Source organism: Camelus bactrianus, chromosome 12, assembly GCF_048773025.1.
Source record: "Camelus bactrianus isolate YW-2024 breed Bactrian camel chromosome 12, ASM4877302v1, whole genome shotgun sequence".
Lineage (NCBI taxonomy): Eukaryota > Metazoa > Chordata > Mammalia > Artiodactyla > Camelidae > Camelus > Camelus bactrianus.
In genome coordinates, this window is record NC_133550.1 from 12,129,085 (window position 1) to 12,144,316 (window position 15,232).

At 33.7% G+C, this 15,232-nt stretch overlaps 1 protein-coding gene across 2 annotated transcripts in view; it reads right to left on the reverse strand.

The window, feature by feature from the left end:
• Window positions 1-15,232, reverse strand: part of PTGES3 (prostaglandin E synthase 3) — a 20,636-nt gene continuing 5,404 nt past the window's right edge. For both annotated transcript variants that reach the window (XM_010963823.3, XM_045523263.2), the window contains exons 2-8: window positions 7,202-7,315; window positions 6,987-7,056; window positions 6,361-6,459; window positions 4,774-4,863; window positions 2,305-2,367; window positions 1,438-1,462; window positions 1-1,163 (exon numbers count right to left, since the gene is read on the reverse strand). In XM_010963823.3, the coding sequence (XP_010962125.1) occupies window positions 1,144-1,163; window positions 1,438-1,462; window positions 2,305-2,367; window positions 4,774-4,863; window positions 6,361-6,459; window positions 6,987-7,056; window positions 7,202-7,315 (481 nt within the window). In that variant the 3' untranslated portion in view covers window positions 1-1,143. The remainder of the gene's footprint in view (window positions 1,164-1,437; window positions 1,463-2,304; window positions 2,368-4,773; window positions 4,864-6,360; window positions 6,460-6,986; window positions 7,057-7,201; window positions 7,316-15,232) is intronic.

Sequence of the window (15,232 nt, forward strand, 5' to 3'; positions counted from 1 at the left end):
TTTAGAGGAGGACAACACATTAAGTTTTATTTCAAACAAATCACAACACTTTCTTTTCCAACTGTTGCAAAGTGCGTCTACAATTTTCTATTACAGATCCATTTTTAAAAGGTTTCCTGTGACATTACAGCAAGCCTCTTTTTTTTCAGAGGAATATTCCCAAATTCTTCCTCAAGTAAAAATAAAAACTCCATTCCAGTAAATGGCAATACATGAAATTACAGTAAACCAGACACTTAAAAGGATAGCCAAGAAGTCTTCCAACAGTTTATTAGAAAGAATGTAGACATTAAAAAAAAAATCCCCACTGTCATGAACAATAAATTGAGGTTCTCAGCCCAGGTACAAGCTGAATCCAAAAGAAAGAAAGAAAAAAAAATCCAATAGTGTATGAACATTTTTTTCACTCATTTGCCATACTGACAGTGCAAATACAAATTTGGTCTTAATGTACAGACTCTCAAGCAACAATGTACAGCCTTTGTCCTCCATGCTAAGAGATGTAAAAGTTTAAGGGTCAAACAATACCAAATGTACAGGCTTCAAAACCATCTAAGTTAGGGCATTCACTAGTTTTAGCTAAGATACATCTGGAACACTGACAAGTGATCACTTACATACAATAACGTAAAGTAAATTCTTTGAAAAATAAAACTTTAGTGGAACAATCCTGAAGGATATACCAGAGGAACAACAGGTTACCAGTTTAAGGTATCAACCAATTTGTTTCAGCCACTGAGTCCATGTTCTAAAATCTAAAATTTAGTTACTTTCCCCAAGCCAAGAACTTCCTACCATGTCAGTATCTTCTATGTTATGAAGTAAAGGAGACTTAAGTGAAATGTTTTTATTTATTTATCACAACTGCTGTTTCAATTGCCTAGGACCTCAACAGCATCATAGAAGTCTGGGAAATGTTCATGCATAAGGTTATTGCCTTAGCTGACCTAAAATTGCCCCATACAATGGTACATATCAACCCTTAGTGAAGCCTTTAAAAAAAAACAAACAGGTTGAAAAATGGGTTAAAGAAGGCAAATTCAGCATCTGCCTTTAGAGCTATCAACTCAGGAATTCTCTCACTTATGAAATCTTGCAGAGAAGTTTTCTTCCTTTCTCAAAATCCAGCGATGACAACATTCCTTACTCCAGATCTGGCATTTCTGAAAGGATTTTTAAAAGATCAGTATAAATTACAAGGGAATAATCTAATAACTTGAAGTCTTATAATAGGAAAGAGCAGACAAGAGAATTGTTTCTTTCAAAAATTTGAATCTCAATTCATTCAAATTTCTGCTTTGGCTATACTAGCAGTCATAAAGAAAATAATCATGTGTCTTCCAAGACTTGTAAAGAAGTTAAACTTCTCTATTTGGAGAGTTTGGTCTTTGATGTGAAATATCACTGTGTAAACATACTTTTTACAAAGATACTTACTTTCATCATCACTGTCTTGTGAATCCTGCAGAAAGGGAAATTTAAGAAGTTACCAAGTTGATCAAATATTCCTCTGCTAACTGAGCAGTTTGCCTTAAAAAGCTGAAGTATTTTTGACTAAAGTAGCAAAGATATGTGGTTATATCAGTCTTACAAATTTATCAATGGACTTAAGAACAGGTTTACTTAAGACAAACAGATGTATTGCCAAGGATCTATCTTTCTATAAGATGTGCGCCTTTCGGTGGGAATTGAGCCCATCCTTTAAATCCTTTCCTATCAACCAGACTGAATCTTGGTATAAAATGGTTTCTCTTCTCTCTTGGCATTCAATGGAAGAGGAAAATGGCTCAATATGAAGACCGCTGGCATAACAGAAGACAATCAACTCTAATCCTAGCTGTTGAATCATCATACAAATTGCACTGAACAACCTTCTTAAAGATGTTAACAGGATGCCAGGTGGGGAAATGCTGAGAATAATCATCTAGTATATCCTTCTTTAAATTCACAACATCCGTTTACTCTAGGTCTCTCTGACCAATTCTGCTGTAAAACCTGTTCAACTTTCTTTGTCCAAATAATTCCTAAACTAACTCTTAATTAAAGGCATATAATGTCTCTATACAGTAATTATTTTGAATTATAAATCTAGGCCCTTTAAGAACGGTCCATGGGACACCTGTTTCTTAGAAGGTACCCATCCCTTAAAAATGGGCACATTAAAAAAATTACTTCTCCCTGCAATATTTTTTTGGGGAAAAAAAAAGTGGCAAAAAAAAGCAATCTTGAGTCTACGTAAAACAACCTGTAAATACATTGTTTCTTACTATTTAAGTAAACATAGAAAAGAATTTATAGACTTACATCATCTGCTCCATCTACTTCTGGTAAATCTACATCCTCATCACCACCCATGTTGTTCATCATCTATTTGAAGTGTAAAAATTAGTTTTAAAAATGATGTTAAATTAAGCCCTAATTATTAGGTTGCACGCTCCAGAATAAACCTTAAGTCTGCCATAGATTTCCACCAATTGAAAAAAGTCAAATTAAATATTAGGTATCTTCCTTTCTAGAAAAGATAAGGTTATAGGTAATTAAAATCCTGGCAACTTGTAGGGATGTTAAGAGTAAATTCTCACTGAAGAAAAGTGAAGTTATTAAAATTCATACAAGGTATCTAGGTATGATGTAAAAATTAAACACCAAAATTCTGAATAGCAGTTACCGTTGGTGAAAAGGAAAAGAATGGGATTTATAGTTGTAAAGTTCCATTATCTTGAACTAACTGGCAGGTGTATTATAGTATTCTCATTTTAGTTCTAAATATTGTAAAGAACCGATAAGTAATTTAAAATAAAGTCCTTTGGGCTGACTAGTTTGTATAAAAGACGTGAATATTAAATCAAAGGATAAACAGCAGTAACTAAGTTACAAACAGAAAACAAACATAATCCTTGAAAGAGAAGGTACAGACTGTGGAAAATACCTTTGTGTACTTACAATAAACTGAGAACAGAGCATACTTACATAAAGAATTTCCCATCTTTAGTTGTTTCTCATCATAAAGCAAGCAGTGCATTATTTAAAGAGGTACAAATAACCAGACTAAATAACTATTAATAGGTGGGGAATTCAAAAATACATGCTTACCTAGACCTCTGAATTAGAAGGGGCCTTAAAAAGAAAGCTACTCAAGGGAGGTGGGGTAATAGCATGTGCTTGGCATGCAAAAGGTCCTGGGTTCAATCCCCAGCGCCTCCGTTTAAGGGGAAAAAAGTAAATAAATTACATTAAAAAGATACCTACTCAAATCTGTCGGTATAAAAATTCTGGTGGGGGAGGGAGGGTATAGCTCAGTGGTTGAGTGCATGCTTAGCATGTATGAGCTCCTAGGTTCAGCCCCAGTACCTCCATTAAAAAATAAATAAAAAATAAGTAAATAAAACTAAATTACCCCCTCAAAAAAGTATTAAAAATTAAAAAAGAGTAGTTCACAGAAGAGTATTTAAGAAAAATTCTGGGCAGAGGGGAGGGTATAGTTCAAGTGGTAGACCACACGCACGAGGTCCTAGGTTCAATCTCCAGTACCTCTTCTAAAAATAAATTAAGTAAATCTAATTACCTCCCCTCCCAAAAAAAAATTTAAAAAGAAAAAAAATTCTAGGCAATCTACTTTTGAATAATTTGAATAACTAGTAAAGAGTTTCTCTACACCTGAAAACACTACTGAATACTGGTTAAGTTTCTTTGAGCAGGAAAAAAATGCTCAAAATGTGCCAAGTACAATGCCCTAGGTCCTGAGAAGCAATGGCAAAAGACAGAACTGAATACGTCCAAGAGCTATTTAGGAAGTAAAAACAATACAAACAAAGATAGTAGTTAATATTATATTGGATAGAGAGAGGCAGTGAAAGAGAACAGTGTTAGTAAGTTGTGACTTGCATAGCTGGGTAAATGGTGGCACCAATTACTACAGGTAAGGAGTAGCACAATTTAGGAGAATCACATGAATATCCTATCTCCCTTCTCTCTTTTGAAATCAAGGTGCCAGAGCCACATGAGGATAGATGTCAAGTAAGAAGCTGCATAGATGACACTGGAAACTTACTCCTTTTAACTCTTTGTTTTCAAAGAATATAAAAGTATACAGTCAATTAAAATTTCAAATCACAATGAGAAACAGATTTCACAGACTTATCTTCTATTTACAGTCTAATGTTCTCTTTCCTGAATAGCTTTACTGTAGCACATTTGAGAAGATCTTGTCTATCTAAAAGAAAGCCAATGATTTTTTTTCCTTTGGCCATGGCAACATGTATTTCAGTAACATTGTGTAAAAACAAGCTTCTTAAAACCCTGTTCTTGATTTTGTAACCAAAATAGCCCTACATTTAATAATAAGCTATAGTTAAAACATCTAATGAAATAAAACAAATAAAATATTCCTATAGACCATTCATTGTACACATGTTACCATGATTCTTGTGTATATTTATATTACATGGCTCTAAAATGCAAGCCAATTACTATATTCATACTCCTTATAAAACAAAATCTGTTCCAATGCTAGAAAAACTAGCTGTGTTGCACTGACTATATGGTTTATTTTTTGTCTTTATGCATCAACTTTAGAACTTAACACTAATTTTTAAAAATTCATAGAATGTTAAATGACTACTGTTAAGATCTTCCTTGGTTTTACTGCAGAATGGTCTTACAGTAAAACAATGCATAGCTTAAATTTATCACTAGGTTTTTAAAACCAAATTAAATTGACTACACAAAAATTTACTGGGAGGGAGGTGGAAGAATGAATTTAAAAGAACTTACCTCAGAGAAACGATCAAAATTAGACATGTCTTCATCTGAATCATCTTCCCAGTCTTTCCAATTATTGAAGTCCACACTAAGCCAATTAAGCTATAGATCAATACAAATAACCACCCTATGATTAGGTTATCCTGTACTCTTTGGCCTGTATCTTAAGGCTACATTTTCTGAACTGTGAGTTCATACCGACTAGTGAGGCATGGAATTAGCACAAAAAAATACACTAGAAAAATTAGCGTGAAGTAAAATGAAGTACTGATAAATATAGTTTCACGAAGCTTCTTCCTCGGCTGTTAAAAGCGCAACTTGATTAATGTATTATTATTATTTTTTAATGGCACGAAGATGTGCTCAGATCTGACACCTGAATAATTTATACTTCTAAGCAAAGTCTGACTCTTGAATGCAGAAGATTCTGCATCAATTACTGACTGATCTTATTCTGACCACACCTGGTATTAAGTTAATGACAATAAATCTTAAAATAGAGAAAAATATGCAGAACACAGGGCCATAATATTAATAGCACCTAGATATGAAACAAGAACACTATTACTCCTTACACTAAACAAATGTTTTTAATATACTTTTTAAAATGAAAGTTTCAGGTATACAACATTGTATCTGTAACCACCACAAAGTGATCATCTTCCAAATTCACTTACTGTCACCATGCAATTGACCTCCCATAACTCCTTTCACTCATCCCTCCAGGCCCTCCCCTTTGGTAACCACCAATGTGCTCCCCGTCTCTATGAGCCTGTTTTAGTTTTGTTTGTTCATTTGCTACATTATTTAAAATTAGATTTGTATTTTTCCTTTTGACTTATTTCACTTGGCATGTTACCCTCAAGGTCCATCCATGTTGTCGAGAATGGCAAGATTTCTCTTCTAACGGCTGAGTAGGATTCCACTGAATACATACACCACAGCTTATGCATTACCCATCAATGGATATTTTGGTTATTATAAATAGTGCTGCAATGAACATACGGGTGGTATGTATCTTTCCCAATTAGTGTTCTCATATTCTTCAGATAAATACCCAGAAGTCGAATAGCTGGATATGGTAGTTCTATTATTAATTTTTTGAGGAATCTCTATACCGTTTTCCATAATGGCTACACTAATTTACAATCCCAACATCAGTGTACTAGGGTTTTTTCTCCACATCCTCTTCAACATTTGTCATTTCTTGTCTTTTTGATATTAGCCATTCTAAGAGATATAAGGAGATTATCTCATTATGGTTTTCATTTGTATTTCCCTAATAATTAGTAACGTTGAACATCTTTTCATGTGCCTCCTGCATATTTGTATGTCTTCTTTGGAAAAATGTCTATTCAGATCCTTTGCCCGTTTTTTAACTGGGTTGTTCTGCTGTTGAGTTGTATGAATTCTTTATATATTTTGGGTATTAACCTCTTATCAGATACATAATTTGCAAATATATTCTCCCATTCAGTACGTTGTCTCTTCCTTTTGTTGACTGTTTCTTTTGCTGGGCAGAAACTTTTTAGTTTGATGTAAATGTACTTTTTATTACTTAAACATATTAAACTTTCAAACAAAGAAAAAGAAACCTACCTTTGCCCTTTCTTTTGTTAACCTTGGCCATGACTGGCCAGATTCTCCTTTTCGTAAACAACATAAAATTGATCTGTCCGTTCTTTTATGCTTGGAATCCTAAAAACAAAAACAAGCACCATCACAGCATTTCTCTCTCTGATATCACTACAGGATGCAAAGGAGCTTGTTACTCATTATTTGTCACTTCTCCTAATTTCTTTCTCTACACTTTCTCTAAACCCTGAAACACCCCCCAGACTACTAAGGATTTCATAAGTTATCCAACTGCAAAAAACAAAAAACAAACAAAAAAAAAACCACAAGGCGAATAAAGCCTTAAAAAAATAATGTTTTAAAAAAGAGAATACGGCCCTGAGTCAAGACAGTGATAACAAGAATAAAAAGAATACATTTGGTGGGGAGGAATGGTAGAGTGCGTGCTTAGCATGCATGAGATTTGGGGTTCAATCCACAGTACTTCCTCTAAAAATAAATAAGTAAACAAATATAATTCCCTCCCCCTATCCCCGAAAAGAAAGAAAAAAAAATGCAGAAAAGCAGAAGGGGAAAATAATGCAAAACACTTAATACCTAATTAGCCTCTGAACTGTTAAGAAAATTGGGATTAAAGCATGACTACTTACATTTGGATCAATACAGTGAAAAAGATCAATTTCATTTAAATGTTTAAAATTATCACTTCCTCCAAGACAACTGTATAAAAAAAAAGGGAAAAATAGTCTCTTCAAAGAGGTAAAGATTAACAATAACTTCAGTGAAAACACAAAACAAGTAAGCCAAAGTTATTCAAGCTGTTTGAAACAAGCTTTTTACCCAGTAATGTAAAATGGTAATTTACCTGAATGTAAGTTTGGATTTTTCAAAATTTACATTAACATCTTTACTGTCTTCAACACAAAATTCAATGAAGACGTAGTCCCTTCGGTCGTACCACTTTGCAGAAGCAGGCTGCCTACAAAGAGATAAAATTAGACAAAGGTAAGCTGGAATTCACTAACTGAATATTTACATAAACCTCCAAAGTTTAGCATGTAAGTAACCTATTTCTGTACTCCCTCAGAACACTGATTATTTTGAGGCAGTTTATCACAATTTTAAATGGAAACTACATTTTTACCCTAATAGCTGCATTCAAGTTAAAACATGATACATTTTCATCATAGGAAGGATTTTTTAAAAATGAAAAATGCTCAATAATCATTTAGGTAGCCCTGTCAAAACCTATGTGCTACTCCTTTAGAGCCATGCTCCTAAAATTCAACTTAACAGAACTTAAAAAACCAAGAAAGGACTAATGGCACCATTAACTGAAATACAGCATTCAACATTTCTACTTACAATGCTAGGAACTGAGGGAAGAATTAAAAAGTATGAGAAATGGCAGTATTTGTCCTCAAAAAAGTTCTCGCCTACAGCTGACTACATAAGAAACTTTTATGATTCTAAACAACGACATTAGGTAAAGAATTAAACTTCTTTACAGCCTCATCTTTTAATCTATATCTGCATCCCATATTCACTATACTAGAAGCAACCTGGAATAGTTGCTTTTTCCTTATTATTCATCAGCTCCTGTCCCCTGTAACAGACTCCTGTCTTCTTCAGTGTCACCTGCCCATATTTCTATCCATCCACTGAAATTATGTTTTAGATATAGCTAAAAATCCACTAGAAGCAAATATGGTCAAATACGGTTGGTTAACAGGCAATAAAGATTGTATGCGGTAAATACTTAAAAATTTTTCTTTGTCATCTTTAAGACTTGTTAGATTAATATTTACACATGCATAAAAATTCCAAGGAGAATAACATACACACAAATTAACAGCATTTGCCTCTAAAGAATGAGTCAGAAAGATGACAGAAAAGAAGTAGAACCACATCACTCAACTGTTTCAATTATTTTTTAAAAATAAGCGTGTGCTGCTTGTCTAAAAATCAAAGTTATTGGCTATACAGGAATTCTTTGTATTTTTTGCAACTTTTCTGTAAACTTAAAACTTCAAAATAAAATTTTAAAAAATTAGTTCAAACACTACTAAGTCACTGAAAGGAACTGTTTTGTTTTTGAGCTCTGAAATTCCCAACTCTAAGGAGTACAGTTTCAAGTTCCAAAGTTGCAGCCAAATGCTCATTAACATTTTTACACAACTGATAAACTTGACTAGTCACACTCTACCCTAGAACACTGATATCAGATCTTTAGTTAAAAATTATAGATGGCAATTTCCAAAGCCTAAATACTAACAATCAGCAAGAGTAAAAGCTATTTCTTTAGGCATCTACTGGCAGATTTAAAAGGTAGAGGACTATATTCAGTATCTTGTAGTAACTTATGGTGAAAGAGAATATGAAAAGAAATGTATGTATGTTCATGTATGACTGAACCATTAAGCTGTACATAAGAAACTGACATTGTAAACTGACTATAATAAAAAATGTATATATACAAAAATTTTAAAAAGGGACAGGGAGGGGGACATTTTAAAATGCCTTTAAAAAAACATCTAACCTAAGGAGGACTAAGAGTCACAACTTCTAATGTTAAGTTATGTTAATATATAGCTAATAAACAATTAAGGAGTTTTATGAACAGGTCAGGTCCCAATATGCCAAACATTATTTCTAGTTCATTTTCTTGCCAAAAACAGTATTCTCAATGCAGTAACATGTTCAGTCTTTAACTTAATATATAGTTAAAACTTTAGCAGGGGAGGGTATAGCTTAGTGGTAGAACACATGCCTAGCAAGCACAAGGTCCTGGGTTCAATCCCCAGTACCTCCATATAAATAAATAAATAAAACTTAATTACCCCCCCAAAATGTATGCAATGCTGCTGTATGTCAATTATACCTCAATAAACTGGAAAGGAAAAAAAATTTTTTTTAATTTGAAAATTTATGAACCTTGGCATTTAAAGTTAAGTAAACAGATCTCTTAAAAAGCACGAACAATAAAAATATAGGTCAATGAACACTCCAGTGCCAAAATACTATTTATTTCCAACTAAAAGGGAATAAATTCCTATAGTGAAATGGTTGACCTCAGCCTCAAAGTGGAAAATATAACTGAGCTCAAGACATCCCTAGTGCAAATGAAGGTATTAAAAATCATGAGATCAGTCAAAACAGGAGGCAACAACTAGGGTCTCCCTCTCCTTGACCAAGGACAACCTGAGCACCAGAAAGAATAACTGCAAACTGATCCAAGCACACTGAATAAAATAAACAATCTGAGTTTATGTTGATTAAAAATATAATACAAACGACCCACAACTCTAGATCAATGGAAGAGAGTATAGTTTCAATTCTTTACAAACAGGCAATTAAAGAGAAAGAATTAGGCATTTATCCTTCTTTCCTTTTATGAGTCTTTATTCATAATTAAACAGGACCAGTTTATGAAGGAAACTTCTTTACAGAATTCCAGCTTTGGTGTGGAATAAAATGTGAGGAGCAAAAATTTTAAAAATCACTATTTTGCAACCTTTACACTGATTTGGCAGTGTTCACCAATGGATGGGACCATTAACAATGATTAGATGAACAGTAGATAAAAACTTAGGATCTTAGCATCATTAAAAATGGGACAACTAGACATTCAGCTACTGATTTGATCAACACGATGTATTTCACAGTAAACTTAATTCCAGTCCACAGGAAATATGAAGAAAGAAACAAGTTAAATGACACCACAAGAGACAATTCATAATATTTTTTTTAACTCAATGGCATAAAGAAGAGGGAAGACTGTTCTAGATTAAGAAAGACATAAGAGTTATCAAACAAGTGCAATGTGTAAATGTGCTCTGCCTCTTGATTCAAGCAAACTGAACATAAAGAACACTAATATTCCCACAACCAAAAAGAAGAAAAAAAAAATACAGAAATTGTAAAGACCTGGATATGGACAGATTATTAGATGACATGTAAACTATTAGCTTTGCTGAGTGTGAAGGGCATTGTTTTTATGGGAAAAAAGTCCATTCACGATGAAAATAAAATTACATGGGGTTTGCTTTAAATTAAGGAAAAAAATAGATAAAGCAATGTGGCAAATGTGGATAGACAAAGCAAAAAAGTTTGCTAAGTGTTTAATCTGGAAGATGAGTAGATGGGGATTATATTCATAATTCTTCTATAAAATAATATTACATGGTTTTTGCATGGAATACTTTCTTCCTTTAGAGCAACCCAGTCTAACTGTAAAATTGCATTATTAAAAAATTTAAAAAGCCAAAAAAAATCAATCTCTTCCATTCAATTAAGACACAAGAAAACAAAGAATGCAATACCCACAGCTCAAAAAATCTGGCTATGACTGTCTACTTGTCATTTATTCTAAAGTTTTAGAAGAATGATTTATTTTTTTATTTAGTTTGGAGGGGGGATTAGGTTTATGTATTTCTTTATTTTTATAGGAGGTACTGGGGATTGAACCCAGGACCTCATGTATGCTGAGCATGTGCTCTATCACTTGGGCTATATAAACTCTCCCCTTATTCTAAAGTTTTAGAAATTGTTTTTCTGGTAAATAAGAGTTGCCTTTTGCCAAAGGTATCCAGATTGCAGATGTTCCTTATTTTAAAGAACCATGTCTGGGGTTTTCTTCAAAATAAAATCCATTGGGAAGAAAGGGGTGGGTAGATAAAACAAGAATGATCCTGGACTGATCATGCTGAAGTAGGATAATGGGTTCGTGAGGATTCATTGTAGTATTCTTCAAACCTTTCCTGTTTGGGGGAAAAAAAAGTGTGTGTGTGTGTGTGTGTGTGTATAAAGAAAAAATATATATTAAAAGCTAAAAATAATCTGATTAATAAGAGGATTCTTCTCCCAATATGTTTACAAAAAGCTACTTAAATACTCTGGTAAACATGCTTTTGTAGCCACATTTAACAACATAACCTGAAGATATTTAACAATACTGTTTACAGTTTGTTAAAGTCAAGCTGCATATTAAGAACCTATAGTAAGAGAGGGGCAACATATGGTGACCTAATTATTACATTGGTTCTATCAGAAACCAAGTATATAAGCACTTCAGTTTCTGTTCATATCAAGGACACTGGAACCAGGGGAGAATCTTTTTTTCGTTGAATTTACATTAAGTAATCTAAACTTGTATCACTGTTAGGGGCTGAATCATGTCCCAAATTTATATTGAAGTTCTAAACCTCCCAATACCTCAGAATGTGTATTTGGAAAGAGGGTCTTTAAAAAGATAAGGTAAAATGAGGCCTTAGGGTAGGCAATGACTGGCATCCTTATAAGAGATTATTAGGAGTTACAGAGGGAAGATCCTGTGAAGAGGCCACAGAAGAAAGTCATTTGCAAGCCAGGCAGAGTGTCCTCAGAAGAAATCAACTGTTCTGATACCTGGATCTCAGACTATCACCCCCCAGAACAGTGAGGAAATAATTTCTACTGTTTAAATCACCCACTCTGATACTTTGTTATAGTAACCCTAGCAAACTAATAAAATCAGATAATAAAAACAAAATTAAATGATCCAAACCAGGGGTTGGCCCAGGAGCCAAAAATGGTTTTTATATTTTTATAGAGTTACAAGAACAAGAATGTGCGAAAGAGGTATTTGTGGCCTGTAAAGCCTAATATTTACTAGGTGACCCTGATCTAAACCATCAAGAATAAAAGGGGGGACCTCTATGCTTAACTTAAACCAGAAATAAACACATATATTCACTCATTTGAAAGGGAAATTCAATGTGATGAAATCCCTTTTTGTCTTCCATGAGAATCACAACACTTCTTTTTCTCCTATTAACCCAAAGAAAGGTTGATTTAGCTTATCTCTAGCTTATACAAACACCAGCAAAATCCCTAACTACTGTGCAAATCTGTTAATTCATTTTAACAGTAACATACCTATAGATGAAAAAACTTTTTCCACCTCTGCACATGTTACATGAATAAGCCACCACTTAAAGCAAAGTAATACCCAAAAAACCCACACAGTGGGATAGTCTAAGTTCTTCTGACAAACACTTCCAAGCTCAACATTACGGCCATGTCAATTCAAGCAACTAAATTTTGCATAACCTAAATCTCTCCTCTGTAGTTTTGATTAAAACTTCATTGTCTTAAAAGGGCAGAGTAAAAATCACATTTGTTTCCAAATACCATTTTTAATATGCTAGAATCTGGTGTGTTCTACTTTTAACTTATAGAAAATTACAATCACCCTTTACTTTAAAAACTGTATGCACCAGTACAGTGATCTGAAATGCACGCCCCCTAAAATTCTTATGTTGAAATCCTAATACTCAACGTGACGGTATTAGAAGGCGGGATCTTTAAGAGGTGCTTAGGTCATGAGGGTAGAACCCTCATGAATGAAATTCATGCCTTATTAAAAGAAGCTCCGAGAGGGTGGATGGGTAGAGCTCAGTGGTAGAACACACACTTAGCATGTGTGAGGTCCTGGGTTCAATCCTCAGTACCTCTGACTTAAATTAAAAAAAAAAAAAAAAAAAAAAAAAGAGGGGGGACACCAGAGAGACCTCCAAGCCCCCTCCCACTGCAGTGAGGACACAGCAAGAAGCTATAAAACAGGAAATGGGACCTTTCACCAGAAGGTGACCATGTTGGTGTCTAAATCTTGGACTTCCAACAGTGGGCAAACAATTTTTGCTGTTGATAAGCTACCCAGTCTGTGATATTTTGTTGTAAACAGATGAAGACAACCAGTAAAGCTAAATGGAAAAAAATGTGCTAAGGAACATTTCCCAATTATTGCAACTTTTCGGATAGTTTACTATGTGCAAGGCAGACTGAACAATAAAAGACAATTAGAACACTTAAAGCCTTTTATGAATTAGTGGACAGGCACATCATACATAACCTGAGGTAAGTTCAAAAAACTTAAGGTTGAAAACCAAGTTAGGTCTAGGTCATAGATGTTCCTGGAGACAGTAGAAAAGAGTTTAGTCTGTAACTGGGTAGTTAAAAAAATGTTAATTGCACCATCACCCCTTTAGAACTTTGTAAATCTTGAGAGGAAAAAAAAATTTATTTGTAATAGAATTCTATAGCGCATGACTTATCTCTATAACCAAAACTATGGTCAAAGTGCCAACATTTTCATTTTCTCTTTCTGTCAGAATTTCCAATGTTCAAGTTTTAGTAAATAGTTACTCTGGACCATTACATAGAAAACATAAAAAATTGTGAGATCTGTATGGGAGAATTCAGCAAAACAAAAAATTCTAAGTATTCAACTGGGAGGCCTACAAATCTTAGTTAATACCATAATAACTCAAATTTGGCTCCCTGAAATGTATGACTTAGATCAACCTCATGGGATATATACATACATGCTTGTCTGATAGAATCACACACAATTTCATAACACTTTGGCCTATATCCCATCCAAAATTGTTTATCTGTCATGATAGTGTCCAATCAGATTGGTTTCTTTAATAAAAAGTTTTTACCATACACAAATGTGACAAATCACTGGTAATATCTAAATTCTTACTCTAAATCACTGGAAAAAAATTAGCATACTATCATTTGGTCACAAAATACTAGGCTCTTCAATACACGAGACAAATGTACTGGAGGAAATAACAATAACGACCTTTTAATAAAAATGCTTATTTATTTTTTTAGAGGGGAGACAATTAGATTTTTTAAAATTTTTTTGTTTCTTTGAGGGGAGAGGCAATTAAGTATACTCATTTATTTTTAGAGGAGGCACTGGGGATTGAACCTAGGACCTGACACATGCTAAGCATGCACTCTACCACTGAATCCCCCCCCCACCAAAATGCTCTACTTTTGTAAAAAGTATATAAGGAACTGTAAAACGTGATATAAAGATGTGCTAATTGACAACAATCTTTATGATAAAATAGACAAATACTTTTAAGCCTATTAAATTTTCAACTAATGGACTCATACAGAAATTAATCAAATAGAAAAAAGTTGGGGGAGGACATAGCTCAAGTGGTTAGAGCACATGCTTAGCATGCACAAGGTCCTGGGTTCAATCCCTGGTAACCCCTCCAAAAAATAAATAAGAAAAAAGTGAAAGAAGGATTAATTTTTCACTGAAAAGCCAACTTCTTTAGATTTTTTTTAAAAACTGGAGGGGGAAGGGTAGAATCTGTTAATGGGGAGTCTGCGATAATCATCTAAGAAAGTTAAGAAAAAGATGAGTCTGACCAAAACATAACCAATAAGCTAAATATTTCTAAAATAAACATTTCCAAAATAAAGGACTCACAAACAAGTCAAATGTACTTTGAAGGTATATACTGATTTTGTGGTCCCTCTTTTCCAGATTTCCCAAAATACAGCAAAGCCTCAATTAACAGAGTCTAAAAATCAGACATTTGATTTATAGATGACTCTCAGAAACTATCTTTCAACTACTGACCACCAACCTACTTTTTAATCTGTATGACATAGTTGAATCTGACTGAAGATGTGATACAGCACAAGACCAACAGTAGAAGACCCCAGTTAGTCCCAGCCCTCACCATCAAGCACCTCAAACAGCACAGTTGCATAGCTAAATTAGATTTAGAGTTTGAATGTTATTCAATAAACAAATATTTATGGAATATCGTGCCAGAATTGTTCTGGAGATACAGCAGTCAACAGAACAGGTAAAACTCTTTGCCCTTAAGAAGCTTACATTCAAGTTGGATGAAATTTAGACCAAAAATCATCTAAGAAATATGGGGGTAAAGGGATCTGATCCATTACTGGCTATGCTTTATCTTTCTTAACATATAAATATGTTATACATCACAAAATAATGTTCTTCCATTGTTAGTACTTCGAAAGAATTCATTTATATATTTAAATTTATAAAGATACATTATATTACGTTATTGTA